This window comes from Patiria miniata, unplaced genomic scaffold, assembly GCF_015706575.1.
Source record: "Patiria miniata isolate m_02_andy unplaced genomic scaffold, ASM1570657v1 HiC_scaffold_29, whole genome shotgun sequence".
Classification (NCBI taxonomy): Eukaryota; Metazoa; Echinodermata; class Asteroidea; order Valvatida; family Asterinidae; genus Patiria; species Patiria miniata.
Window position 1 is genome coordinate 16,602,295 of NW_024037068.1, and position 26,911 is coordinate 16,629,205.

A 26,911-nucleotide genomic window follows, 5' to 3' on the forward strand; every position below is an offset into this window, starting at 1 on the left:
TAATAACTAAGTTAATTTCTTGGTTCAACCTCATATTGAAATCAAGATTATGAATGCATAAATTGGTACATGGATATACAGTCGACTCTCGATAGTACAAACTCTGTTAATACAAAATTCTGGCTATAACAAACATAAGGCCTTGGTCCCGACTGTGCATTTATGTGCACAATGAATGGGACTGATGTTCCTCTAAATACAAAATTATGATATAACAAACAATTTGGCTGGTTCCGAACAAGTCTGTTATAACGAGAGTCGACTGTATATGGATATACACCTTATGTTGCGGATGTCTCAGGTGTTAATTATTATTTTTAATCTAGTAACAATGAAACCACAACAGATTCACTCATGCCTATACCCAGGCATACAAAACCATTGCCCTCAAACTCCGCCTAAACGCAATAAGGTCGATTGACAAAACTCAACATTTACACACTGATAAAAAAGGGGAAACTCCTCAACTGCCTGATTTGAAGCTTTGTACAGTGGACAGAGCACACGTTTTTTAAAGGCACTTCTATGGTCACTTCAATTTGAGTTTTACATTCATTGACATTTGTAGGTGGTGTGTAGGATGTTAGCAGTGGCCACTCATTACCTGCTGACGTCACAGTTTGTGTGGTCACTAGAGGGCGCCCTACAAGTCTGTTACATGGCCAGCTCGGAGCGGCAGGAACAGAGGGCGTTTCAGCTTTGGATCTATCATGTTATTGGCTGGTGTGAGTATATGGTCAACTACTGACTGGTTTCAAATCACATCCATTTTGACCTGTCTTGTGTCTCAGATCGTACCCAGAAATGCAGTGCCAATGTTCCAGGTTTTTTTTTCTCGAATATCCACAGTTGCCACAAACTCTTTGATAACTTGTCCAACACTATAAAGGGGACCTAGTACCACTAAAACCAAGTTAGAAGCGCTAAGCAAGTCTATTTACCACACTTAACTTGGGCATGCAACTGGCAAGTAACAAAAAGAGAGCCTACTCCAAGTTTTAAACAGTTTTTTTCATTTTTAATGGAATAAGTGTGAAATTAAAAAATGAGGAAATCAGCCGATCCGAGGAAAAGTGACATGCCTGTTATCTCACTACCATGGAGTTTCAGTATTGTAATTTCAGTATTTCTGTTAAGACGGGAAGTAACAAGCAAATGTAAACAAACAAACAAAAACATTCAACTAGGTCATTGTACCAAAAGTCAACAACTGATGATCAGAAAATGTGATCATTGGATTATACAGTTTTTTTTGTAGATGGCTTTTTTACCTCCAGATGGAGTTGTTTAAAGTTAATGGCTGTTCTTTTCCCAGGTGGACCTGTGCTTCCTGTAGGTATATGCGTGGCCCTCTGGCTTGAAGAATATGGTGGAGCAGAAAGGTAGGTCATTGGAAAACTGAAGCAAACCTCAAGTGCAAGATGCTGTTCTTTTTCCAGCGGGCTCAATACAATCTCAAGTCAGTCCTGCAGAACTTGGTATAGTGCTATAAACGAAAACAAAAGAAAAGACGAAAACATATTAGGCAGACAAATAACCAACAAATTCAGTCATCCAGTCAATAAGAAAACTGATTGGAAAATGGCACATAGTATACTAAATTTAGTCATACAAAAGAACTTTCAAAAATTAAAAAAAATGTATCTTGACTATAAGAAAACATTAAAGGTAGAGTATATACTTTTTCATACGTGGATTTTTTTTTTTTTGAAGCAACAAAAAAGCTCAAAATCTAAAGTTGGTTGCTTAACAACTAACCTGATGAAGTTTTAGCTCAGTGAATGCTGTATTCCAGGGGGAAAACACATTCTAGGATCTGGATTTCAATTCAACAGTTGCCGAGAGTCCGAAATCGCGTCCGAAATCGGCATCCTGGCAGTGGCGTAGCCAGGAACTTTTCAGTGGGGGGGGGGGGGGGGGGGGGGGGGGGGGGGGGTGGGTTGGAAACATTTCATGGTGGGCGTCATGTAGATCACTGATAATTCTTTTTAGAAACTCAAGACAAGGTTTCATGGGGGGGGGGCGGCTGTCGCCCCCCCCCCCCCATTAAAACTTGTCTTGAGTTTCTCGCCCCCCCCCCCCCCCCCCCACCACACACACGCAGGGAGTTTAGTGTCATTGCTATCTTCAAATCAGTATGCTTTTAAACAATAATTTCGTCAGTTACTTTTTGGATAGCTGCAAATGATATAATCTACATGTACCTTTAAAACAAATGGATAACCAAGGGACAATATGTTAATCATTATAAGTAAAGTTCTTTCATTCTGATCTTTTGATGAAACATCTCAATTTTGTTTCCCTATTTCCTTCAAGGTGTTGGTTTAGCAACAATGTTATGGTCGGCCTGATCTCTTCATTAGGAATACCAGCACTGGTAAGTGATCAGACATATAATTTATGATACATATATTGGTGTTCTGTGGAAAATTAAGGAGAACAATTGAACTTATTTTGAATTTTCAAGCCAAGTAAAATAATGGTAGAAACTCCCTTTTTGCTAGCATGCCTCCTTGCAAGAATACCTTGTATGGTATAATTATAATGCCTTTTTTATATCATAGTACTTTTAGGACATCAAAAACCTAATGTAAGGTGATAATAGACTCTGTTATTGGGTATCAATCAAAATCATGTACAACCACGAGTAATTAATTTGATAAATTTGGGGTAGTAAGGTTAATACATGTGTACAAGATGCTGGATAAGGCTATATTAAAAAAAATTGGGCAAGGTTTGCAAGGTCAAAGTAGCCTAGGTTTGAAACCTTTAACAAAATGTAACTTGATAACAGGACATGATTAATCATCATTGTGGGATACTCTATTGGAGGAGTTACACAATGAGAATTATAGTTTTCTGTATCTAATACAAAACAGGACAAGGCAAGTCTAGTAAAGCTGATCCCAGAGTGCACAACATTCCTATTAATTCAGAATGGCTATTCACTGTAAATCTTCTCATGCATCTGGTGTACACAATGGGCCGGTATTAGCCTATCGGGGGTAATCCTACATGATAGCACTGCCTGGCTCTCTTCAACAACTAACAACCAGGCTAAGTCACAAATGACAGTCAGTGATCTACATGTGATGAGTCTGTTACTCAGGCACAAAGAGGACCGAAAGCTGGTCCCTCTGGGATTTGCAACACTTGACTACCAAAAGTCTAATAGTTAGACTACCAAAAGTCTAATAGTTATGACTCTCCTGCACAGATCAACGTTCTGGTTCTAGTTTACATCTCGGGGAAGAATGTCCCCACGGGAACGACACTGCAGAATGGTACGGACGACAACCATGCAACAAGGCAGAGGGCTATGTAAGTACATGGACCATGCATGGACCAACTAGAAAGCGCTCAGAGAGAGCAAACTTCCGCCAAGGCTGAACAATTCCCCGCTATATTGTCAGTACACCCAAAAGAAATACTTGCATAAATGGTGAAGAATCCTTAAAAAAGTACCCTGGATCTAGACCCAGATCTGGATCACTTCCAAATCTAATGGATTTGCACTTGTTCCAAGGACCACCCCTTAAAAAATGTTCATGCAAATCTGTCCATAACTTTTTGAGTTATCTTGTTAACATACAAACCAACCAACCAACAAACAAACTAACCAACAGTGATGAAAACATAACCTCATGGCAGAGGTGATATCTACATGTATGTTCAGAAGCTTGATGGCAATTGGGTGACATGCTGATGACATCAGGAGTCGTTAAATATCTTGGAAAACTTGCGGATAAGTTTATTTATAATACATGTAGGCCCAGTGTATTGCGTATTAATTGAAGGATGCTCAACAGCTTCCCTGAAATATTTATCTAAAATGTCATCAGTTTGTAATCAATACTGATAACTTCACTGTATGGATATTCCGGGGAAGTTGTGCACAACTGTGCACATAATACTGTACAATCAATGGGCCTACTGTGTGTGGAAAAAAACTATCAGCAACATCAAATTATGTTTTTGCCCTTCACCGACGTTCAAACGCTGTAAACTCAGTGTGTTACCTTCCGAGTGAAAGTTGGAAAAAAATCACTCGGGTGGGACTCGAACCTAGGACCTCCTGCTTTCTAGTGCAGATGTCTTACCACTCGACCACCGAGCTAACGGGATCGGCTGGCCGGTAAAGGTTGGCTGGTGAAGGGCAAAAACCTAATTTGATTTATATCACCCCATCTTATATCAGCAACATCCCAGATATTAAATAAGATAACTCCTTTGAGCAATGGCAGTGATTGTTTGTGAAAGTGGAAAGGCACAGTACATGTACATGTACATGTACATGCGTGTACATGTACATTTCTGTAGCAGGGTATCTGAAATAATTGTCTCCTTTATAGTATTGTACAACAGAGAATCAAATCAGTTCCGTGTGTGTAATAGGGATGGACTGAGATCTAATGTGCTGATTCTGGTGCTTCTGTGTCTCTGCTGGGGCTTCGGAATCGCTGCCTTCCAGCAACAAGATGACTTCCTACAGCAGGCATTTGCAGTCTCAGCTCTACTGCTGGTAAATATAAACGTATTTAACAGGGAGGGTAGTTTTCTATTTCTCTGAGAACTGTACATGTACAACGTAGCTGTCTGAAGTAACACTTTACAACATGATTTCTGCAAGCTTCTGACATAACTTAACAAGTTTTCTCAGGTGCAACTCAAACCCAGGCAACCACAAAGCTCACGAGGGTTTAGCTGCAGCAGCCTAGCCAGGTTTCTTATCCTAGGGGCGCGATTGGAAGGAAGAGGGGGAAGGGGAGACTGGCTCTTACAGTGGGGGCCCCCAATTTCATCTGTGCTAAGTGGGGGTGGGGTGTCTTGGGGGGGGGGGGGGACTAGGGTGGTCAATTGTTTATGGGGGCATGCGCCCCTTAGCCCTTGTAGCAATAGGCCACTGTTTAGCTGTCTAGTTCGAATCTTAAGCATTTACCAAAATGGTAGATTTTTGATGCAATTTGGATTAACAATGATTAATAGGGAGAAGTGCATCGGAAATTTACTGTACAATCATATTTTGTGACAGCTTCTTAAGAATTAAAGAGATGGATGAATTTAACGACTACTTAATTTTTTTTCAAATGACAATCTTAACATGAACTGAAATATTATTCACTTGCTGTACCGTTATCGTCACTTTTCAGGGTGTGTGTTTCTTCATGATGTTTCTGGTGTTGAGCCATGACGTGAGACAAGCTATCTTGCACGGACGCAAGAAGAACCGACGAAAAAACCAAAACAGGATGAAGGTATATGTCAAACACAACATGTGGTCAGGAAAAAGTCATTTTATCATGAGTGCTTAGATTTTCCCTGTTTATTATAAATCGCGATTTAAATCAACGTGATTTAAATCAGCCAACCCTGTTTTACATGACAGCATTTGAAAAAACAGTCAGTTTTTCTTTCCAATGACTGACGTCTGTCTATCATGATCATTGGAAATTGATACAAAATTCCACTTTTCTTGGAAATGACAGCACACCAGGTGCCATGATTTCACAGGATGCTGGAGACTATTATTCACTTACAGTCAAGTAAGATATTTCATAATAGTCTGGTAGGTTTGTTTTTGATGTTTGCAAATGTTGTATATTACCTGTAAACAAGGGCTTGAGTGACCACTGATAAAAATAGCTGGAAACAGCTAAAAAATTTGTAAAAAAAAGCTGAACTTTCGAAATCTCCTGTACATGTACTTTTGTATACAGCAAGTGAGGGTAAAAAAAGCTGAAATCCAGAACAAAAAAAGTGAAATCAGCTTTAAAGCTGAGATTTCACACCCCTGTTTTTTAAAACAACTTGTGTCCAAAATCACATCCAAAAAATACATTCAAAACCTACAAAGTCACACTTAAAGGGAATATACATGTACAACATTTGCAAACATCAAAAAACGGAATTATCAAATTACCACGAAAAACCTTGCTGGATTGTTAGGAAGTGACAGTCTAAAGCATCCTGTAAAATCAGGGCTCCTGGTGTACTGACATTTTCAAGAAAACGTGTGTTTTTACAACACTGGTCGGCCGACCAGCGTTGGAGAAAACTGGCTTTTTTTCAAAAGCTGCTCCTAATTTTTCATATTTTGTTATTCCACATTTTGTTTGCGATTGATTACACACCTGTAAAGGATTACAAGCCTGCTAAACTGATTCTCAGACCTTAAAATTCCCCAAAGACTATAAATTGCGCCGTTTCATCTAAAGTGGGGTCAGGGAACCAGACTACAAGAACATGATTGGTTTTCTTGGTTTTTCCAGCATCTACAAGCCCAAAAAGTGAAACAACTCAGTTTTATCAACATTTGCTATACATACTAATCCTCCAAATCCATTTATTTCTAAATATTGCAGCAAAAGTAAATGTTGTACATTCCCTTTAAACAAAGGAAACAGTGTCAATTCCAGGATTTTGATTTGAGTTTATAGATACATATTGAGGAAACCAAATCCTCCAATTCTCTTTCTCTCTGTAAATCCACGAAGGATTCTCAAAAAAAAAAAAAAGACCCCAAATGCCCAATTATATTTACATGTATGTTTATATTATTTATTTCTCCAGCTTCGACAGAGGAAATCTGATGATTCCCTGATGACAAACTCAACAAATCCTGACACAGGGGAATCAAGACAACAGGTGCATGTACAGGTGGGTAGTAGGTTGAATCCAGTCTGCAAAAGACATACATGTAAGATCTTGTCACACTATGCATGTACCCATTTATACTCCTGGGTGAAGAGAGGCAGGTGGGAGTAAAGTGGCTTGCCCAAGGATACAATATTTGGCCAGCAGCTGGATTTGAACCCCTGACCCTCTAAACAAGAGTTATGAACCTTTAAACCAAGTGGCCAAAATCCCCTTGGTTATTTTGACCATCATTTGACTATCGACGACTACATTGCTATTGGTACTTAGGCGGAACTTGCATGTACGTCACGAATCACACAACCAATGGCCATTCATCGAACTTGCTCTATGGACTTTATGAGCTTAACCTTTTGTGTTCTGTTTGCACCATCTCATTACCAGCTACATTGGCAGCAATGTTCATTTGCTACCATAAAGACATGCACAGTGCCTTAATGACAAGTCACAATTTCCTTGCTAGAAACACTGTAACGTCGACCGGAACCTGGGTTCTCACACATCAGATGAAGGAAGCCACAGACACTATTCTTCAGGGTTTCAGGTCTCTATGCCATTTATTCTTGCCACTTTCTTACAGGAGGCTCTCTTTTTATGCAACTCGCAACAAAACACGCTATACAAAAAATGCCACACAACTGAGTCGGCACAGTCCGGCAATGGGTCTCCCTGACCAAGCAGCAGGGGTCCCAACGCTACGGTTGCACCGTAGGTCCGTGCTGGCGCCCCCTGCCTGCGGCCCAGCACCGGCGTTACAATACTCTAATCCTGTGGTGTACTGCTCAATGTGTAGCATCTTTTTATTTTGGTCCCCAGCCTCCAAGTAGGAATGACCGCTCTCTTGGCTCTACATCAACCACACTGTCACAACACAACACCCACTCCATTGGAACCAACTGCACCGACCTCGCTGGTGAGCCGATACACGAGGAGGGGTATGGACCCTACCGGAGAGGCAACGGTGCTCCTCACGACCTGTAAGATCATCTCTACACTGATTCAAGTGGTTTAATTTACTGTATTTATTGAAATGCTATCTGGTAATGAAACCGAGGGTTTGCCAAAAGAGAGAAGACGCTGAATTGTTCAGTTTTAGAGTTTGAAGGGAAAGTCTAGATTTGTACATGTGAGTGTTTCTGGCAAGAATAATGAAAGAAAATAACTTGTGATTGATTTGTGATGACTTGTGATTGACTTGCGATCATCTTGTGATGACTTGTGATTGGCTTGTGATTGACTTGTAATTACCTGTGATGACGTGTGATTGACTTGTGATTGACTTCTGACATGTCCGATTAATTTGTGATTGATTTGTGATTGACTTGTGATTGACTTGTTATTACCTGTGATGACTTGTGATTGACTTGTGATTGACTTGTTATTACCTGTGATGACTTGTGATTGACTTGTGATTGACTTGACTTGTGATTGACTTGCGATTGACTTGTGATGACTTGTGATCGACTTGTGATCAACTTGCTATGACTTGTGATTGATCCGTGATGACTCATGATTGACTTGTGAACGACTTGTAATGACTTGTGTCTTGTAAAGACTCTCATTACAGCTCTAGAATACATGTATTGGTGTAGCTAGGTTAACGCAGTTGCTGTGCAGTTATCTCCTACATCGTTGTACATGTGTCTTACCAAGGTTTCTTTACAACAGTTTGAATAGTTTGCTGTAGTCGTCAAAATAGTGTACTATCAATACCAGTGAATGGCCAAAAACCACAAGTGCAACAGTGGTACAAACAATTACACAAATGTACAACAACACACCGATACAAAGTATGTTGTAATCTTTTCATAGGGCGATGGATCATCGTAATGTTGGGTATGACCAGCGGATGCTACCATGGAGTAACCTTGGGATGATCAGAGGGGGGCCTGAGAGTTTAAGCGACAGGTCACCCCAGATGGTGAGACGTGGTGACAGATCACCAGACATGGTGAGAAGGAGCAGGAGAGAAGCATCACCACGGAGACGGAATGGGAATGTTATTCTCAATCACAGGGTAACGCTCACAGTTATATTTCATACCTTCGTCAAATTGTAATGTAAGTGCAAAGCTTGCATAAAGCATGACATGCTATCACGCTGTGTATGTTGAGATTCAAAGTTCCACTTCGGGTGTTTCGGTTTACAACCCCCCCCCCCCCCCCCCCCAACCTCAATTCAGGGAATGGGCCTGAAGCTGCAGTGCCTACAGAGAAATTTTGTTAGGCCAAGAATCTACATGTGAATCAGCTGAGCACAAAATGATCCGAATTGTTTTGCAGATTGTCAAAGAGGCAGAAGAGGGGAGGTCCACGGAGGAAGAGTCTCAGCACAAGAAACGAGAGAAGAAACGTCATGTCTCGTCCATTAGTGGAAGCAGTCACGGTGTAGACATGTCATGCATGCCATTCCCGGTAAGACATATTATATCTGCCATCTTTACTTTTTGGAAATGGCTTATGGTTATGGAAATGGTTATGGCTATAACTTTGGCTATGGTTTAAGGGTATGGAAATGGCTTTGGGAAGCCACTCTACTGGCAGTGGCTAAGCACATTGATGTATTAGGTAATCACATAACAAGGAACAAAACTAGACTTTCAGGCTAGTTTTGTTCCTAATAGGCTATGCCTGATACAGGAGTTGTTGTATAAGAGGCTGTTGTCCTTAGCATGGGGGCTCAAATTTGGAAAACCATCCAAATTTAGCCACAAAATATCTGATTCAGATTCAGCATTCTTCAATATGTAATATCCCAAATGAAATACGTTTAGACAAACAAGCTTTAGGCAAGGATAATCCTTACAAGTTTAATAGTTTTAATTATATAACCGACATACAGATCCTTGTCATTTGATTGGTGGAACTCACATCAGGTGACATTCGTTATTGCTACCTTTCACGCCGCGGCTCAAAAGTCCCATTCGCCCATGGGGAATGGGAAATACTATTGAACAGTTAGGATCATTCTTGTTCCATGACGCGGTATTTGTGTGCAAATGCATGCTGGTGTGCGCGTTCCAGCGCAGCGTTGGGTTCAAACATTTCCGTGAAGGGTGGTTTGGAAGAGAGAAATACATTTTCCACCAATTTTGTATTGAAATAAAAGTTCGTATATATCAAATGACAAGGATCTATGTCAGTTATATAAAACAAATATTGAGTTGGCTATAAATTGTGAAATGGGAGGAATATTATTGCTCGGTAAATTCTGGACTGTTTCAGTTCACTCGGCTTTGCCTCCTGAAATGGAAAAGTCCAGATTTTACCTTGCGATAATATTCCTCCCATTCCACGCTGAGCCACTCAGTATTTGTATACTATTGTGCATCTTTTATATTTCTCCATCAGTATCAGATGGACTGGAGGGATATCAGGGGGTCGAGGGTGCATCCCATGCCACTGGACCAGATCCCTTACTCCATGGATTATAGCCAAGGCCCCGCTCAACCCCAATACATTCACCCAAGGATGGCTGGCTTCCTGGTCCAACCCCACCGAGCTCTGCCAGGCCCCGCCCCCTCCACCTCACTCGGGAGGGGGCCAATCCCCGAAGTTGAAGAAACCAGGCAGGACCTTGGAGCTTTCCAAAGAAGCCTTGGTTACTATGGCAATGAGGGAAGTAATAGAGACAGCTTCTATGATGGACAACATCAAGCAAGGGACAGCTTTAGGATGCCTTTTAGAGGTCAGAGTTCACGCACTGGTTACCAAGGAAGAGGGCCCGAACCACATGATGGTCACCATAGAAACTGGGCTAGTAATGCAAATGAGAGCAGGCCAGGCCCTTCTGGATACACTCCGAGAGGTGACAGCATTGATTCACAGGCTAGCACCAGAAGCTCAGAAGGGATGCCTACAGGGATGAGGGCAAAGAAGGGCATTCTGGGAAAAAGGTCAAAGGTCACGGGTCAAGCAAGAGGAGGAGCAGAAGCCATGGAGGAAAGAAGCACAAACAGAAGGTAAGGACATATCCTCCCAAATGACACATTCAACTGTTCCACTTTGACCAAGCTTGTACAGACTTAGAAGTTGATCCCCGTAGTGACCCTGGACATTCCTTTGGATGGGACTTTGGAAACCATTTTGTTATTACACTTTTCTAATATTCCCATATCCATTTGAATGGAAAAATATGACAACACAAATCACACATGTCAAATAGATCAGATGAATCGAAGCTCAAAACCCAATAAATTCAATTGATAGTTGGACATTGTCAAATGATTGAACAGGATTGAAGTTATGCAAGTTCAGCACAAACTATACTCTCTGAATCAAGTTGCCTGCAAATTCTTTCGAAAATAGTGACTGTCTAAATAAAAGAGTCTGTGAAGAAAAATTAATGCACCTACGTTGTTTTCATTTTCTCTGTCTGATTCTAGAGCAATAACAGAACAGAGGAGGTATAATAAGCAGCAGTGGTAGGAAAGGATTGCACAACACCACAACATCCACTGGTGTGGACTTCAAAACCTATTTGCTGGAATAATCGGGACTTCACTCAGAGGTCAACTCAGTGCAACCACGGTAGTTCACTGGCACTGCAGCGGCCCAGCGAACACCCTGTTTCCACTCATGACTGTTGTGAATCCGTTTCATAATTGGCCTAATTCTCCTCTTTGAGGCAAAAATAAGCACAACTCAGTGTGGTTGTAACCTGTGTGGTGACAATCTGCTGAAAGGCAGTGAACCTTTTTTTGGGTAGTAATTTGTGAAAATGTTCTATAAACGTAAGATGTAAAATTGCTGTCTGTGATCGTTTGTGTTAAACATACCGGCATGTGAAATTTGTTGTTATGAAATGCACGTGAACTGTTGTCAACGAAGTGAACCTAACCTGGGAGGAGGTGACGTCACACTATCTCGTTGTATTGGGAATTTGAAACAAAGATGGACAATTTACATGTAGAAAGGCTTTACTCATAGTGAGACTTTACAAATGCTTGTTTGAAAGGACTGGTGTGTGAGATGTATTACAGAGCAAGCATATATTGATGTTACAGGATACCAGACAACGATGATTGAGGGAAAATAAAGGCTTATTTTAAATGCAAATGCAATTCGTTATTATAACTGAGAAAACTATATAAAATGTAAATATCACGTATATCCTTTTGTCTTTCAATTTTCTAAAGTTGTAAAGTTAATTTTCTTTTACAAATATGTAAAAGTATTACAAATGTAAAAGTAATTTAAAATTTGTAATCCTACTGATAAGTGTATGTACATGTAGATACAACTAGTGGACTGAAAATGGCTGAACTTTGCTTGTAAAAATATTTAGAATTGATATATTTTAAACATCAAATTATGTAGTATTTATTTGTCATATATGCAAAGTTATTGATCACATTGACTACCTGTACTTGCAGAACTTGTAGTTGCTGAATGATAGTTAAAAAAACAACACACAGACGAATAGGCCTCACAAAGACACTAGACTGCTAGAAAATGTAAGGCTATAATTACTGTCATTGAAATGGTATTCAGAGCTGTCATGGCTGTGGCTATGTTTATTGTCAGCATGTTAACATGTAATCTTGATACATGCTGTAATTGTAAATGAGGAAGACCTAGACAAAGCTCTAGCCAAAAGACACGGACACATGTATATAGGCCTACCATATCACAGACATATAAATGCATAGACCGCAAGTCGTGCGCGAAAACCATGATTTGAAAAAGTATGGGCAAAACGCTTGTTGACAGTGCGCGTAACCGCGCGACGCGCGTTCAATGTGGATACGCACTTAATACATACATACATTTACATACAGAACACAAATTTTTGAGTTAAAAAAGGCTTTTTTACTCACAATCCGACTGAAAAAAAGTTGTGCACGTTATTGTTTTTTAATCTACCTAAATCATATTAAGTACACAAGGGATTTTTTTCACAATCAAAAAATAACTCCATAGAATTTTTTTAATGGAACAGTTTGGGTGTGTGTAAAATCCCTATACCGAGAGGTGAATTTGCCCATAGTTTTGATTTTAGTCGGGCACGGCGAAATCACTGAATGTGCGTGCAGTTTCGAATGGGACCTGGCAGTCTATGTGTTTATACGTGTATGTCTGTGTATCAAAGAGAGCTCTACACTGTGCATGTACGTTTTTACTAATGTTAAACACAAACATGCATACTGTACATAGTGACCTTTCCAAATGGTACAAGTATTTCATATCAATTGGTTAGTGATATTGGATTTAAGAGAGCTGCGTTTAATGTACAGGGTGGTTCTTTTGACAGCAATTTTCACCAACTTAATGAAGTTATTTTAAATATTTTTTCACATAGTCGTAAAGTATAGGTCTTTAACCATGCATGGTCAAAAAAGCTTAGTAAAAGTCGCAAAAATAGAGATGTTATGCTAATTTGAATACAGGTCACCAAAAATCAGTCTTGTCCACGGGTTATTCTTTGTAAATTGGACGTTTTCGTAGTTCCTAAAAATTAAAAACCTTCCCACCAAAATATATTTTGCCCTGGTAACTTTTACTGAAGCTGTTCAATTATTCATGTCACTGTTAAGATCATCTACTCAATGAGCTGTGCGTTAAGTTCATTGTTGCATAACATAACATAACAATCAAATGTCATGCTCCTTTAAAAAAATGTGCAAATGCAAGAATTGTTTTCGTCACTTTTGCTTAAAGGCCAGTACTTTAATAACTACTAATCGACAGTTAAAAATAATTTTTAAAAATAGGTGAAAACTGCTGTCAAATGTGGGTATCCTTTTTTTTTAACCACCCTGTATTAACATCTTTAAGAATTACTAGTGTCTACGTTTTCTCTTTCAAAAATCTACATTTCATATTTCTCATTCAAAATGTCCGTCTTGCCTATTTGTAATGGCACGTCAACTGAAAATACATGGATGAATCAACTTTGTTTACAAACTTTCAGCAAAATTTGTGTACAGAAACTTGTGACCAAAATCTGGACCAGCTGCATGTTTTGCTGTTACTTACTCTGCACAGTTGCTGTAATGTTTGATACACTAAATGTTGAATTTTATAAAAATTGACTTTTGTTTCCACAAAGGAGTCCTTTTCTTTTGCTTCTTTTTTTCTACAAAACCAGGAAACTTTTGGTCATTAACTATCCATGCACAGTCGGTCATTAAATTACTAAAGGAATATTTCAATCATTTCAGATTATCACTTTTATGATTAATTAAAAAAAAAAAAATTCTTATATTTTTAAGTGTGAAATAAAATATTAACCTCAACAACATTCAAATATTAAAACAAGGAAAGCCTTTGTCGTGGTTAATTTAAAAGAAAAAAAATGTATTTTCATGTGAACTGATTTCATCAATTGAAGTCTATGTGATCTAAGGTTAAAAAACATATCAAAGAACCAGAACACCGAATTGGGGTTACCCAAAACAAGTACCCCCTCAACGGTAAGAAAGAGAGAGTTGGGGGAGACCACTCGCGCAAAGAAACCATGTCTTGTGCACAGTCAGAATAAAATTAGTTGTGAGTAAGATTTGAGGCTTTGCATGGTGGAGATACTAAATAATAAAAGGTTTGCGGAAACACCATGTGCGAATAATTTCTCAACTAATGACTAAGAGAATGGTTCTAAAAAGAACCAGAGGTATAAACTCGACGTTCCGGTCAGTATGCTCTGACCGTCTTCAGGAGAGTGCCTCAACTCTAAGAAGGTTTACACTAATGTAGCAGAAGCGAGAGCGATGAAGTGTGAAGTTGCATCCTGTGTGGATGCCAAGTAGCTGGGATCCTAGAGCAAGCTTACTGCCCCCTGAAGTGGAACAGTAGGGTTGCAGTCTCAGTAGAGGGAGGACCTAGGGTATAGGAAAACCCATCGGTCTAAGTGAAGGTTAAGGACCTAGGGTAAAGGAGACCCATCAGTCTAAAATTAGCTGTGTATATACATGTACATGTATGCGCACGAACCAGTACACACAAGTTATCTCCTGTCCATGACGCTCTCAAAAGTTGTCAAATAAAACTTTCTTGGGAAAGAATGTAGTATCCAGACGCTACTTCAGCGGTTGTGTACAAATTTATGGAGAGCCAAGAGAATTGTCTAAAGTGTTTCCTAACAAAATGGCAAATGTTTCTCAGTCCCAGATTGATGTATTTTCAACATTTTTGCAATGGCTGACCTTTATTGAGATGAGATATGAAGATAAAAGTGGCGTCAGGTTGCAACATTCTTTCCCTTTCTTGTTCGTGCATGGAACCCATAGCCCTCTACCGCCAGCTGCTTGGGACTGCGACTGGATGCAATGGGCTCCGTGCGCCGACAAAAAAAGGCCCCCTTTTACCTAGCAACGACGTCCCATTGGTGGGACATTTCGCTGGTTGACACGCACCGTTCCTTGTGTGTGACGCACGTACACCAGGGGATTTGTACTATGTACACGCAGTAAGGAAGTAGTAAAGTCTGTCGCGAGCCAATGGGGCTCATCAAGCCGGTGTTTATCTCCGGATTCCTTGGCATGAAACGACTGAGAATATTTCTACTCCCCCTGAATGGGATGCCAGTCCATCGCAGGATTACTCCTCAGCTAATGCCGGTACCCATTTATACTCCTGGGTGGAGAGGGGCAAGGGGGGGGTGAAGTGCCTAGCCCAAGGACACAATATATGGCCAGCGGCTGGATTCGAACCCCGGACCCTCTGATCATGAGTCACGAACCCTAACCACTAGGCCACACACTCCCCCTGTACACGCAGTGGCCGCGGTAAATGAATTGCAGTCAAGCAAGATGGCTTAGGTTGGTCACCCCCAACTGTACTTGCTTTGCCGGTGAGGGGGTACTTGTGAACGGAGTGGATAGGCAAACAAAATCCAAATTATATCCACCCTTGGCCCAGCAATTAGGCAATTTACATGATTTAAGCAGTGCAAGGAGACAGGCAGGGCGGTTTGGAGCAGTACAGGGACCCATGGGTAGCAAGTGGAATTACATGTAACTCACAGTGTCTGTGTGTCAAGTTCCTGGTTTACCGTCCCCCTCACGTTGGCTGGATTGATGAGCACCCTGGCTCTGCAGAAACCTCCGGAATGACTCCGCCTCTCTTAACTCTTCCTCTTCTGTACATGCAAAGACGAAAATCAAAATATTGAGATGACACTCAATAAAGATGCCCCCCACATACTCCCTAACAAATTTTAAGTTCTCTCTTTAACTCTTTCAGTGCCTAAGTCGTACATGTACAAGGTAAATTTGTTAGTTCGAAGTGCCAACCTCGTACATGTACGAGGTAGGCCTAATGTTCGTACTTAAAATCGCCAAACCTCGTACATGTACGAGGTAGAGTAAACATGTTATCACAAGGGGCGCTCTCACTCTTTCTAATAATATCATTTTCATTCAGGTACTACCTGTATTTATTTGTTTCATTCGAGTTCTTGCCAGAGGGCGCATCACTGACAATCATATTTTCTGCAAAAAGTGCGGAATTCCCCTGTGTGCAGGACAGTGTTTCAGGGTGTAGCACTATGTGCCTGACTACTATTGACTTTCCAATGTACCAAGGACATACCAGAGAGCAACAACAACAAATTTAGTGAGTAAAACATATTTCCTTTTTTTTTTTACAGAATTTTGAACAATTAAAAAAACGCTCGAAGTTGGGCAATTTAGGGTTAAACTTTTCAAATTTCGCGGGCACTGAAAGAGTTAATAATGATGTGTATTTATTAAGTGCAAGTATCCATCAGTATTGATGCTCAAGGCACCACATCATTATTACCCTGCACATTGGGCCAATGAAACATTCCAAAGACAACCTCAGCTCCCTGGGGAGTATACAGCTCGATGCTGCCATTTTGGCGCAAAGCAGCTAAAATCAGTCACAATAACCACCTCTGCCCTCACAGGTACCAATTTACTCCTTGGTGGAGAGAAGCAATGAGTGACAAAGTGCCTTGCCCAAGGGCACACGCACCATAACCCCAGGCTGGACTCGAACCACAACCTGCAGAATTACCCCCAGACCACGAATTCAATGCTCCAGACAACTATGCCACGCTACTGCTGATGTTAGTACACATCTACAATGTACATGTACTGTGTATTTATCATGTTTATAATGCAAAGAAATCTTCACAAAGCCAAAAGCACCTTAGAATACATGTACATGAGGAATGTGTGCAAATAGATATAAAGGACGAGGATAATAACAATATTATACCATCTTTGTCATCTTCATCTTCATCATCGTCATCGTCTTGGATGCCGAGACCAAGTGCAACAGGTGACCTCATCGCGTCACCTGTATCTAATGGACAAATTATAAAGCTTTATTCAAAATAAATGGAAATATAACAGATCTTTTTTTTCCAAGAAATCTTTTCCTTTATTTGTAAGGCTACATGTTTCGAAAGTAAAATGGTTTGTGGTCGGCTACATACATGTGTGTACATGATGAAGGCCTTTTAATAAGGGAATATATATGTGCATGGCCAGTTTTAAACAGGTATGCTTAAAACCAGCCGGCAGCATGGTCAATAATAATGATAATGATAATGGCCCGAGGCGAAGGTCATGATCCGTGGCTAGGACCCTAGCCGGTTTTAAACATACTTGTTGTTTATGGTTTATGGTTTATTTTAAAACATGACATATAGCAGTTAGAAACTGAATTGTATGACATTTACAACATTAAAAAAACAACAAATATAAAGCACATATACACATGTAGATATTAAAAGTACATGTACATGTATTTAGACTTTGAACTTAAAAAAAAAGCCTCCTCTGCATTCTGTACGAGGATAGAGTCTCGGCCTTACGTGAAATACATTTCTATAGCAAAAAAAAATGAAATGGACTTAAATTGTACATTATTGTTTAAATAAAAAAATATAAAATCACTGGGCAAGAAATGGTAATACATGTACATGAATTATACATTGGTGTTTATTCATTTAGTAGTGTTGTCAAATAGGGCAGGGGACTACATCTGAATCGTTTGGTCTTGCACTTGTTTAATACTGGCCAAGCACATAAAACAAGTTAAAAAGTTTACCTCATGTTTTGTGAAACACCCCTCTGGCCATGTTTATGGTATGTGCCTCGTGGGTGTAGTGCTAAAAATCTCCTTATATGGAAATTGGCGGGGCGTGGTGCGTACTGCCCGATGTGGCACAGAACGCAGAAATTGTGTTTGAAACCAGCTGGTGTGCAGTGGTTTAAAACAAACCACATGGCAGGCTCTTGGCCAATAGGAATGGGTAAACTGTCTTACATGTAGGTATTTATGAATAACCGATATTAAAATTAAAACACACGATGATAGAATAGCTAGAACAATCAAAAGCCAGGGACCCCCTACCAATTTACATGTTTTACTCCAATGCTACCACCAAGGTAAAAAGATACAATACAATGAGATATAAACGAGATGAGCCTGCTTAATTTGTTTGTAATTGTGTTTATTCCTTAGAAATACAATGTATGTGAACTGTCTTAGTAAGACTTAACAATTATGAAATATCACATGATTTTTGACAAACATTTCAAAAAAACAATCTCTCCTTGGAACCTCAATGTACTTACCCCTCAAGTTTTGGGGGAAATTTTCGAAATGAAACTATAAAGCCTACCTGTTGCCATGGCAGCGGGTGACCCAGGCAGCGTGACACTTTGACCTTTGCCCTTATCCCTCTTTAATCTCTCCAACTGCTTTTGTTTCTTCTTTTCTTCCGCTTCAATCTAGAAAATAAATAAACGTGTCTTGAACTTGGTATTTTCATTGTAAGGCAAATTTATCAAGAGCCAATATGGCCCATCAGGCCGGTGTTATCACTGGCTAATGCGGGTTTTCCCATTTATCCTCCTGGGTGGAGAAAGGCAAGTGGGGTGGTGTGGCTTGCCCAAGATGAGATGATAAAACAAAAAATGTAAAACATATGATTGACTTGAGAGCTACCAGGAGAACTAGTGGCTCAAATTTCCTTTTTTTTAATCATAAAACTATATACATGTATATACATACATGATGTTCCTTGTATCATTTAAATAAACATTTTATAAGTACATTATATAACCCTCCTTAATCCTCCAAAATCCTCTTGGCGGTTTTGGAGAATTTTGGAGGATTGATGATAAATGGTGTTTTAGCACACGAGGATTTTCGAGGATTGAGGGTGAATGGTGTTTTAGCACATGAGGATTTTGGAGGATTGAGGGTGATGAGGATTTTGGAGGATTGAGGATGAATGGTGTTTGAAGAAGAGGAGGATTTTGGAGGATTGAGGATGAATGCATTTTGAGAGGCAGGACTGTCTGACGATTTTGAAGGATTGAGGCGCTGGGTATCCTTTATTTGAACATGAGTGCACCATTTTGGAGGATTTTGTAGGATTGAGGATGGTTCCTAGCAAAAAGGCCCTAGGGGGTTAGGGTTTAAAGTCTACCTGTTCTCTCTTGATCCTTTCATATTCTGGCTTGTATTCCCTGAAATAAACCACAATTATCGCATTATTTTTTTTTGTTTTATTAAGGGGAAAATTGCTTGGTGCAACAACTCGTCGGTGTACCACGAAGTGACAATCCTCTATGGATTTTGTGCACACGATACGTCCCTTCGTGGTGCGACCGACGAAATGAACTGTACATTATATTGTTGAAATTGAAGAGCATTTCCATTGATAGATCAGATGTCAAATCACAAGTCATTCAATCCTAGGTCAATCACAGGCTATGTATTATGTATTTTATTTACTTCTTATTCTAACTGGGTAGCCATTTCAGTGGAATCTACTGGTCTCCCATGGGGCCCAGTAAAGAGAAGACAATGTGAAGAAATTACAGTTTTAGAGGTGGGAGGAAAACCCCAGAAGAATATTCTGAGGAAAACCCACGGAATCAGGCAGGGACTGAAAACCCAACCCACATATTGGCCCAGGCGGGATTCGAACCCGGGTCACAGCGGTGGAAGGCGAGGAAAGTACCGCTATGCCAACCTGACTACCTTATGCTATCTTGACATGTGGCAACTTTAGGAAATCATTTTGTTTTTGTTCATTCCCTGCAACTTGTGATAGGGCTTGTGAATTCTTGTGATTTACTTATGACCAGACTTGTGATCGACTTGTATCAACTTGTGATTTAAGAGTGACCAGATTTATGATGGACTGGTGAATTAACTTGTGATTGGACTTGTGACGGACTTTAATATATCACGAGCTCCCCAACTGTAACACTGGTAGGAAAAGCAAAATAAGCTTCTATATAACGATACAACAGAAACTTGTGAAGGTTATCAGACAAAGCTTACGTTTCATATTCATTAACTGCCTCATCGACGGCTTTAAAGAATGCGTCCAGTCCTTGTCCAGTCACTGCAGAGACACCCACAGCCTGGCAAAAGAGGACAGAAGTAAAGTCTGAACATTACTAGAACTGAACACCAAAGTACACCTACGAACTAAACCTATTGCTGGTTCAGACCAGGCTCAATTGGCCAAGGTCAGTTGGCAGGTATATTTTAGTTCCCCAGGCTTGCTGGGCCAGTTACGGTGGAAGAGCTTTTTACATGTTTTGGCTCTGGGATAAGCCTCTGTGCTGATGACGCTACACTTTGTTTACATGTGCGTTTTGTTATGGGAGCCTGATGGGGACGACAGTTTTGTACCCCTATAGAAATGCGTCCAAGTAAACAAAGTGCCAAGGCATCGATACAGAGGCCAAAACATCCAAGAGATCACAGAGACACGGAAAACATCACAGCATTCACATAGAAACTCAAAACACATCTTTCTATGATGGCTTTTCCCATCAACTGAGGCTTCTTCTTTGCATCTAAACTGGTGCCTTTGAATGGCTTTCAAGAGATAGGGCTCCAGTCCCAGACAAATATGCTGGTCATGTTATTCCAAAGCTCTTGGAAATTGAGATGCTTATGAAATTAAGTCCCCAGGAAAAAGTGGGTAAGTATTAAGTCTGTCCCGACTCAATATAGCCCATCAGGCCGGCGTTTATCTCTGGTTTCCTAGGCGTGAAACGACCAAGGATATTTCTATCCCCCTGGATAGGATGCCAGCCCATCGCAGGTTACTCCCCAGCTAATGCCAGTTCCCATTTATACTCCTGAGTGAAGAGAGGCAAGTGGGGGTGAAGTGGCTTGCCCAAGGACACACATATGGATTCGAACCGCTGACCCTCTGATCACGAGTCACAAAACCTAACCACTAGGCCACACTCTCCCAGTATCAAAATAAATGTTTCCAGTATATATCGAAACAAAAGTATTGTGGGGCCGATATCAGAAGTACTGACTCTGAGGTTTTGGTAGAACTCATCCAGAACAAGGCTCATGGATCGGGTCAGGTTGGATGTGTAGGACGTCTCCTGATTCAACGCGTCTTGGAACGCTTCAAAGTCGTGCATCCACTCCAGGGCAAACTCATTGTCCACGATGTCGATCTGTTCAGTACAGGCAGAAATACAATATGGAGTTATGGAGTTATCTTACCAAATATGGACAATTTCAGTGTTATGAAAGGAAGCGTTATGTCTGTGACTGAGTCAATTAACCATGATATCTAATTAATGATTCAGAGAAATGATCCAAAGCTCCTAGTCTGTAATCTCCTTGACCATTACTAGATGACGGATGTATAAGGGGGATTTGAAAAATGTGATGCGATCAAGCTAAATGAGTCGTTTGTAGGGAATTTGAATTGGGAGATACAGGCCAAAATAAGACCACTTCATCACATCACTTCATCACATCCAACTTCAATAATTTTTTAACTAAAGACTGTATCAGCATGCGGTTTTCACAGCAGTAATGCTGAGATTGTGCTCTTTTCAAATCTGTAATAAAAAAAATTGACCAGGGTCGACAAACGACTCATGTACATGTAGCTTGATCGCATCACATATTTTTAAGTTTATTCACTGAGCTTCTTAATGGTGGAATTTGTTTCTACATACTGTTTCTACATACATGTTATGGTGCAATTGCCGTGTATACAGAGAATAAGTTACGGCAAAGTTAATCCGCAATGAGCCCATTTTGAATCAGGAATTTGCTTTGAAGAATTCTGAACAATTCCCCTGGAATCCTTCAGAACTGATAATAGCAACACTGTTCACTGAGTAAAGATTCAAACGATGGCCCATTAATTGCGCGGGGACTTTTCCGTAACTAATCCTGGGAATGTATTGAGAATTTGAGATGAATTTTCCGAAGAAGGAAAAACAACGGAAGGGCTCAATGACTTCTGCAAAATTGTAATTTAATCAATCTCAAGCACAGTCGTAGTTTAGTCAATCACAAGTCATCACAAGTCTATCATAAGTCCATCAAAAATCATCACAAGTCTGTCGCAGGTCCATCACAATTCCACCACAAGTCCATCGCAAGTTTGTTATAAGTCCATCACAAATCCATCAAAAGTCCATCACAATTAACCTATCCAGGTAGAATTGCGTCAACGCGGCTTGTGAAATATTATCCAATTACATGATATACAAATGGACGTGGAATGCACAAAATCTGCAACAAACAAAACTTAATGTACAAAAAATCCATATGTGATGCAATCAAGCTACACGAGTCATTTGTCGACACTGGTCAAACTATTTTTTATTACAGATTTGAAAAGAGCACAATCTCAGCATTACTGCTGTGAAAACCGTATGCTGATACCATCTTTAGTTAAAAAATTATGGAAGTTGGAACACTAAGAGATGTGAAGAAGTGATGTGATGAAGTGGCCCTATTTTGGCCTGTATCTCCCAATAAAAATTTCCGACAAACGACTCATTTAGCTTGATCGCATCACATAACCATCTAAGGGGCGTGGCTAACACACAAACAGTGATAGGTCAATTTTATCACAAGTCGTCTATAACTGATTTGAAATCCAAAGTCTCTTAATCCGCCCCCCCCCTCAACATTTTCCGTGATAGCCTCTAAAAAAATTTTTTTCGCGACCCGAGCTGTTATGACTTTTTAGCCTCGAGCTTTGCGCATCTTTTGATACCAAAAACATAAAAATCAGACCACGGGTTGCCGCGTAGCGAAAAATTTTCCGGCGCTACGCGCTGTGAAAACTGAATTTTCGCATACACGTCGTGTACACAGAGCAGAATTGCCATTCGTACATATGAATAATTAATTAGCCATAATTCCAAAACCCTTTGACCTATAGTCATGAAATTTCTTGGGTATGTTTAGAAAGAGTTGCTCTATGCATGTGCCGAGTTTCAAAAAATGTCGTCACTCGATGGCCGAGATCTTAGGGTGGGGGCGGAATCCGCCCCCCCCGGCTGAGAGATGGTCAAAATAACCCGGCCCCTTTAGGGTTAAACAATTACCTTGTTCATGACAACTACGAAGGGAAGTTTGTACTTGTATAGAATGCTGTTGGGGGAAAAAAAAATATATTGGTTGATTGTATTCATTACGCAACAAGTTGTAAAAATCTGCTGTCTTTCATTTTTTTCCAAGAAAAGAGAAAAGAGCGATCCTTTAGGCCCTACCCACTGCGCATACTGTGAACAATAGACCCCTCTCATAGCAGCCATCTTGGTAGGCAAATTACAACTGTGCATGCGACGCCATCAGGCACGTGTGCGCACAGTGTGCAGTGTGTCCCGAATATACACTGAATAGTCGAAAATATTTGATCATCAACCAAATATTCCAAATCGCATTTTACTAGTTTGAATATTTGAAATAAAATAAAACTTTGAACATACACACACGACAATGATGTTATTTTATTGGTTGATTGTATTCATTACACAACAAGTTGTAAAAATCTGCTGTCTGTCATTTTTTTCCATGAAAAGAGGCCCTGGCCACTGCGCATACTGGGAACAATAGACCCCTCTCAATGCGAACAATAGACCCCTCTCAATGCGAACAATAGACCCCTCTCATAGCAGCTATCTTCGCAGGCAAATTACAACTGTGTATGCGACGCCATCAGGCACGTGTGCGCACAGTGTGCAAAAGGTCCCGAATATACACTGAATAATTGAAAATATTCCAAATCGCATTTTGATAGTTTGAATATTTGAAATAAAAAAAAACTATGAACATACGCACATGATTGTGAGTTATTTTATCATAAAGTTGCAGCTTTTGTCGACTGTAACTTTTTGTTCGACAGTGGTTCATGGATCACATCAATTTAGCAGGTCAAAGCCCAAGTTACAGCACTACCACAAGCAAATTTTTACGGGCACACTCTTCATGCATTTTTTTACCAGTGCAGTACACAGTTGCAGCTGGCAGTTTTGAACATCCGAATATTCGGTCCAACACAGTTTTCCGTCATCAAATACTAAATTATTCAAAAATGGACAGCTGTATGATCAATTGTTGAGCGCTGATTAATTTTTTGCTACGCCCACAAAAGAACGTTTAGCAAAACTTTCTGCTTAAAAGCTCAATGATCTTAGGCCACGATCCTCAACTCTTGATTACCATCCACAAATATTCTAAAATGCACCTTCCGTTTTATTCGGGAAATCCAGAAATTCAGTGAATTCAGATCCTCAAGTAAGGACAGAAGTCAGCCTACCTGCAGGCATACAGCATATTGGACATAAAGGTGACTGGGTTGACGCTGCGTGCCGTGTCCATCACGTAAACGATCACCGTTGGAAAGGATGCCGCCTATTCAACAAAACCAAAATCAATATTTTGAAAGTAAAAAAGTAAAGTCTGTCCCGAGCCAATGTGGCTCATCAGGCCGGTGTTTATCTCCGGTTTCCTTGGCATGAAACGACTGAGAATATTTCTACTCCCCCTGGATGGGATGCCAGTCCATCGCAGGTTTACTCCCCAGCTAATGCCGGTACCCATTTATACCCCTGGGTGGAGAGGGGCAAGTGGGGGTGAAGTGCCTTGCCCAAGGACACAATATATGACCAGCAGGCTGGATTCGAACCCCGGACCCTCTGATCATGAGTCACAAACCCTAACCACTGGGCCACACACTCCCCTCATTCACAAATGACTATTGATCGACTTTTTACAACTACCAGTACCTTTTAAGTTAAAATTCCTCTGGTTTTCCGTTATTTTTGAACAAAAAAAGGGCTTTCTTTGTTTCTGGATGCTTCGCAGAGGTGAGGAGCAGCCATTTGCTGGTCCCTTTGTACCCGATTTACTGACTCACAGTGAACTTTTGTGAATTAGACTTCTTAAAGCCTCACCTTGGCCTAACAAATTTGACTCAGATGAAAAGCTAGATCCCTCAGACCTAATAGTTTTGGGGGCCAGCTTTCATAGTCTAGCTAGTCTTGATCATGATCAACCTGTGTCCTTACCATTGTTTCTGAGATGATAGCTCCCGAAGCGGACCATGTAAACACCTCAATCTGGCCTGGAGTGTCAACAATAACATACCTGAGAGTAAACAACAACAAAAAAACAAACAATAAACAATGACTTAAGTTTCAAATATATCAACATTTTTAGAATTTTCAAATGCTGACTGGGTCCCGACATCCCATCAAATCTTCTAATCAGTAGTATACGGATTATCACCTTGCACAGCAAGGGTCTATGATATGTGAGCAGATTCGGGGATTATTTATGCTAAACAAGACTGCGTCTTGACCTCGAGATTCTGACCATTCAGCGGGCACCTTCTATATCCGGTCTTCAGTGACCCGTTGTTGTATTACATGTACAAGAGCATGGCCTCCAAATTGACCAATCAACAGCTTAGTCCACACTTCTAATCGAAATGATGTCACACTTTGAAACTCGACTCCGATTGGTTGGCATGGTGTCGCACACAATTTACTTGTTAGGATATACATGTATATAAATGGGATTTCTATAGCGCCATGCCATCTACATTGTATATCATGGCACTCAACACAACAGCAACAACCACCAATATTAAAGGGAAGAAGTCAACTAGTTATAAAGTAAGTAGGAGTGTTTTGACCATAGATGCTATATTAAATTACTAGAGCGCTACAGGTAACTCGATGTACAAAGTAATGCCTGATGGTTGCATCCATGTTTGTGCACAAACCTATGGAAAACTCGAAATTTTGTACGGCTTTTGTACGGCTATTTGCATATCTGCATTTGTATTCCATACCAGTGCGTCATCGATACGCCCAAAACCGAAACGCATGATCAGCAAATGAGCGTTTCACTCTGCTCTACGTGTGTGCGTCCCTCCGCTGTGCATGTGCTTTTTGCCCTGACATGTTTTGAACCGTCATGAGGCGCTTAAGTTGTTTGCGTATCTTCTACTTGCGCGTTGCATTTAGAGAACACTTTTAAAATTCAATCCATCTATTTTGATTGTGTTCTACAAACACGCACATAAATTCAAAATGTCTGCGCCCAGAGCGGCTTCAAAGCGTCTCCGCGCGCAAAAATGAGGAGTTAGCGCTCTAGTAATTTAATAAAACTGTTTTGACATATATTTTGGTATTTGAGACATTCGACCATGGCTCTGCACATGTGAATGTCTGATCCTCAGACTACTATATCAGTCGCAGACAGTCAAAAATTCAATACATTTCCCCTGCTTTTAACTTATTCACAGGTTAGTCACCAACAGGCAGATCGTATTTCTTGTAGGCACTTTGGCTAGTCGAATTCCATTAACCAACAAAAACAAGCAACTAGGTACAGCTGGCTTATTCATCTGCTAAAGTCAAAGCATTGCTGTTTCAAGTTAGATAAACAGTCACAGCTAGTCAATCCACGCGCCTATACCCGGACCATCTGGACACGTAACGCACACCAGATGCTGGCAAGTAAAAAGACTAGCACGAGCGGCCAAGCCGCGAGGGCCTTTACTATCTCATGGAACTCATCACTTATTCACGTAATATAAATCAAGCAATACAAACCAATCATCTAATGGTGGTTTGCGGTTACCAGCAACAGCACGCGGGCCATGGCGCGCGTCCTGTCTGGCGCCAGACGACGGCTGATTTACGTTAGTAATTCTGCATTTTCATTGGTCAATTCACAATACATTATGCATGTCTACCAAATCGGTAGACAAATGTAAAGAAAACCATAAGCGTTCTCCACGAGATGGTAAAGGCCCTCGCGGCTATGCCGCTCGTGCTATTCTTTTTACGTGTCAGCATCCGGGGTGCGTCACGTGTCTGGGTAAGCGCATGGGACTTGACTAAGGGCTAGCTTTCTGTAGGCAGGCCGGAGCTCTCACAGTCACTTGGTGGATTGTAACAACTGGGGTGGCTTTGTTGAATTTGACAGCCAGAGAAGGAGGATTCTAAAGCAGGCTTGGCCTACAGTGT

General features: G+C 40.6%; 2 protein-coding genes across 2 annotated transcripts in view; one reads left to right on the forward strand and one right to left on the reverse strand.

Annotated features, from left to right (window-relative positions):
* Positions 1-837: 837 nt before the first annotated feature.
* Positions 838-26,911, reverse strand: part of LOC119735700 (GPN-loop GTPase 1-like) — a 30,718-nt gene continuing 4,644 nt past the window's right edge. Inside the window, exons 4-13 of the mRNA XM_038209556.1 lie at positions 24,941-25,019; positions 24,190-24,284; positions 22,976-23,021; positions 20,927-21,073; positions 19,926-20,008; positions 19,063-19,102; positions 18,250-18,358; positions 16,836-16,922; positions 15,617-15,732; positions 838-1,486 (exon numbers count right to left, since the gene is read on the reverse strand). Coding sequence (XP_038065484.1) covers positions 15,629-15,732; positions 16,836-16,922; positions 18,250-18,358; positions 19,063-19,102; positions 19,926-20,008; positions 20,927-21,073; positions 22,976-23,021; positions 24,190-24,284; positions 24,941-25,019 — 790 coding nt within the window. The 3' untranslated portion in view covers positions 838-1,486; positions 15,617-15,628. The remainder of the gene's footprint in view (positions 1,487-15,616; positions 15,733-16,835; positions 16,923-18,249; positions 18,359-19,062; positions 19,103-19,925; positions 20,009-20,926; positions 21,074-22,975; positions 23,022-24,189; positions 24,285-24,940; positions 25,020-26,911) is intronic.
* On the forward strand, positions 1,272-11,545 carry LOC119735699. The gene is made up of 11 exons (XM_038209555.1): positions 1,272-1,382; positions 2,317-2,377; positions 3,218-3,321; positions 4,396-4,522; positions 5,151-5,255; positions 6,571-6,657; positions 7,471-7,631; positions 8,467-8,671; positions 8,937-9,068; positions 10,005-10,615; positions 11,039-11,545. The coding sequence occupies exons 1-11, from the start codon at positions 1,297-1,299 to the stop codon at positions 11,079-11,081; spliced, it is 1,722 nt and encodes a 573-aa protein (XP_038065483.1). The 5' UTR covers positions 1,272-1,296; the 3' UTR covers positions 11,082-11,545.

Coding starts and splice junctions, on each gene's coding strand:
- LOC119735699 (XM_038209555.1), top strand. CDS start 1,297: ATGGCTGTTCTTTTCCCAGGTGGACCTGTGCTTCCTGTAGGTATATGC. Junction 4,523..5,150: donor CAGTCTCAGCTCTACTGCTG/GTAAATATAAAC, acceptor GTCACTTTTCAG/GGTGTGTGTTTCTTCATGAT. Junction 7,632..8,466: donor AACGGTGCTCCTCACGACCT/GTAAGATCATCT, acceptor ATCTTTTCATAG/GGCGATGGATCATCGTAATG.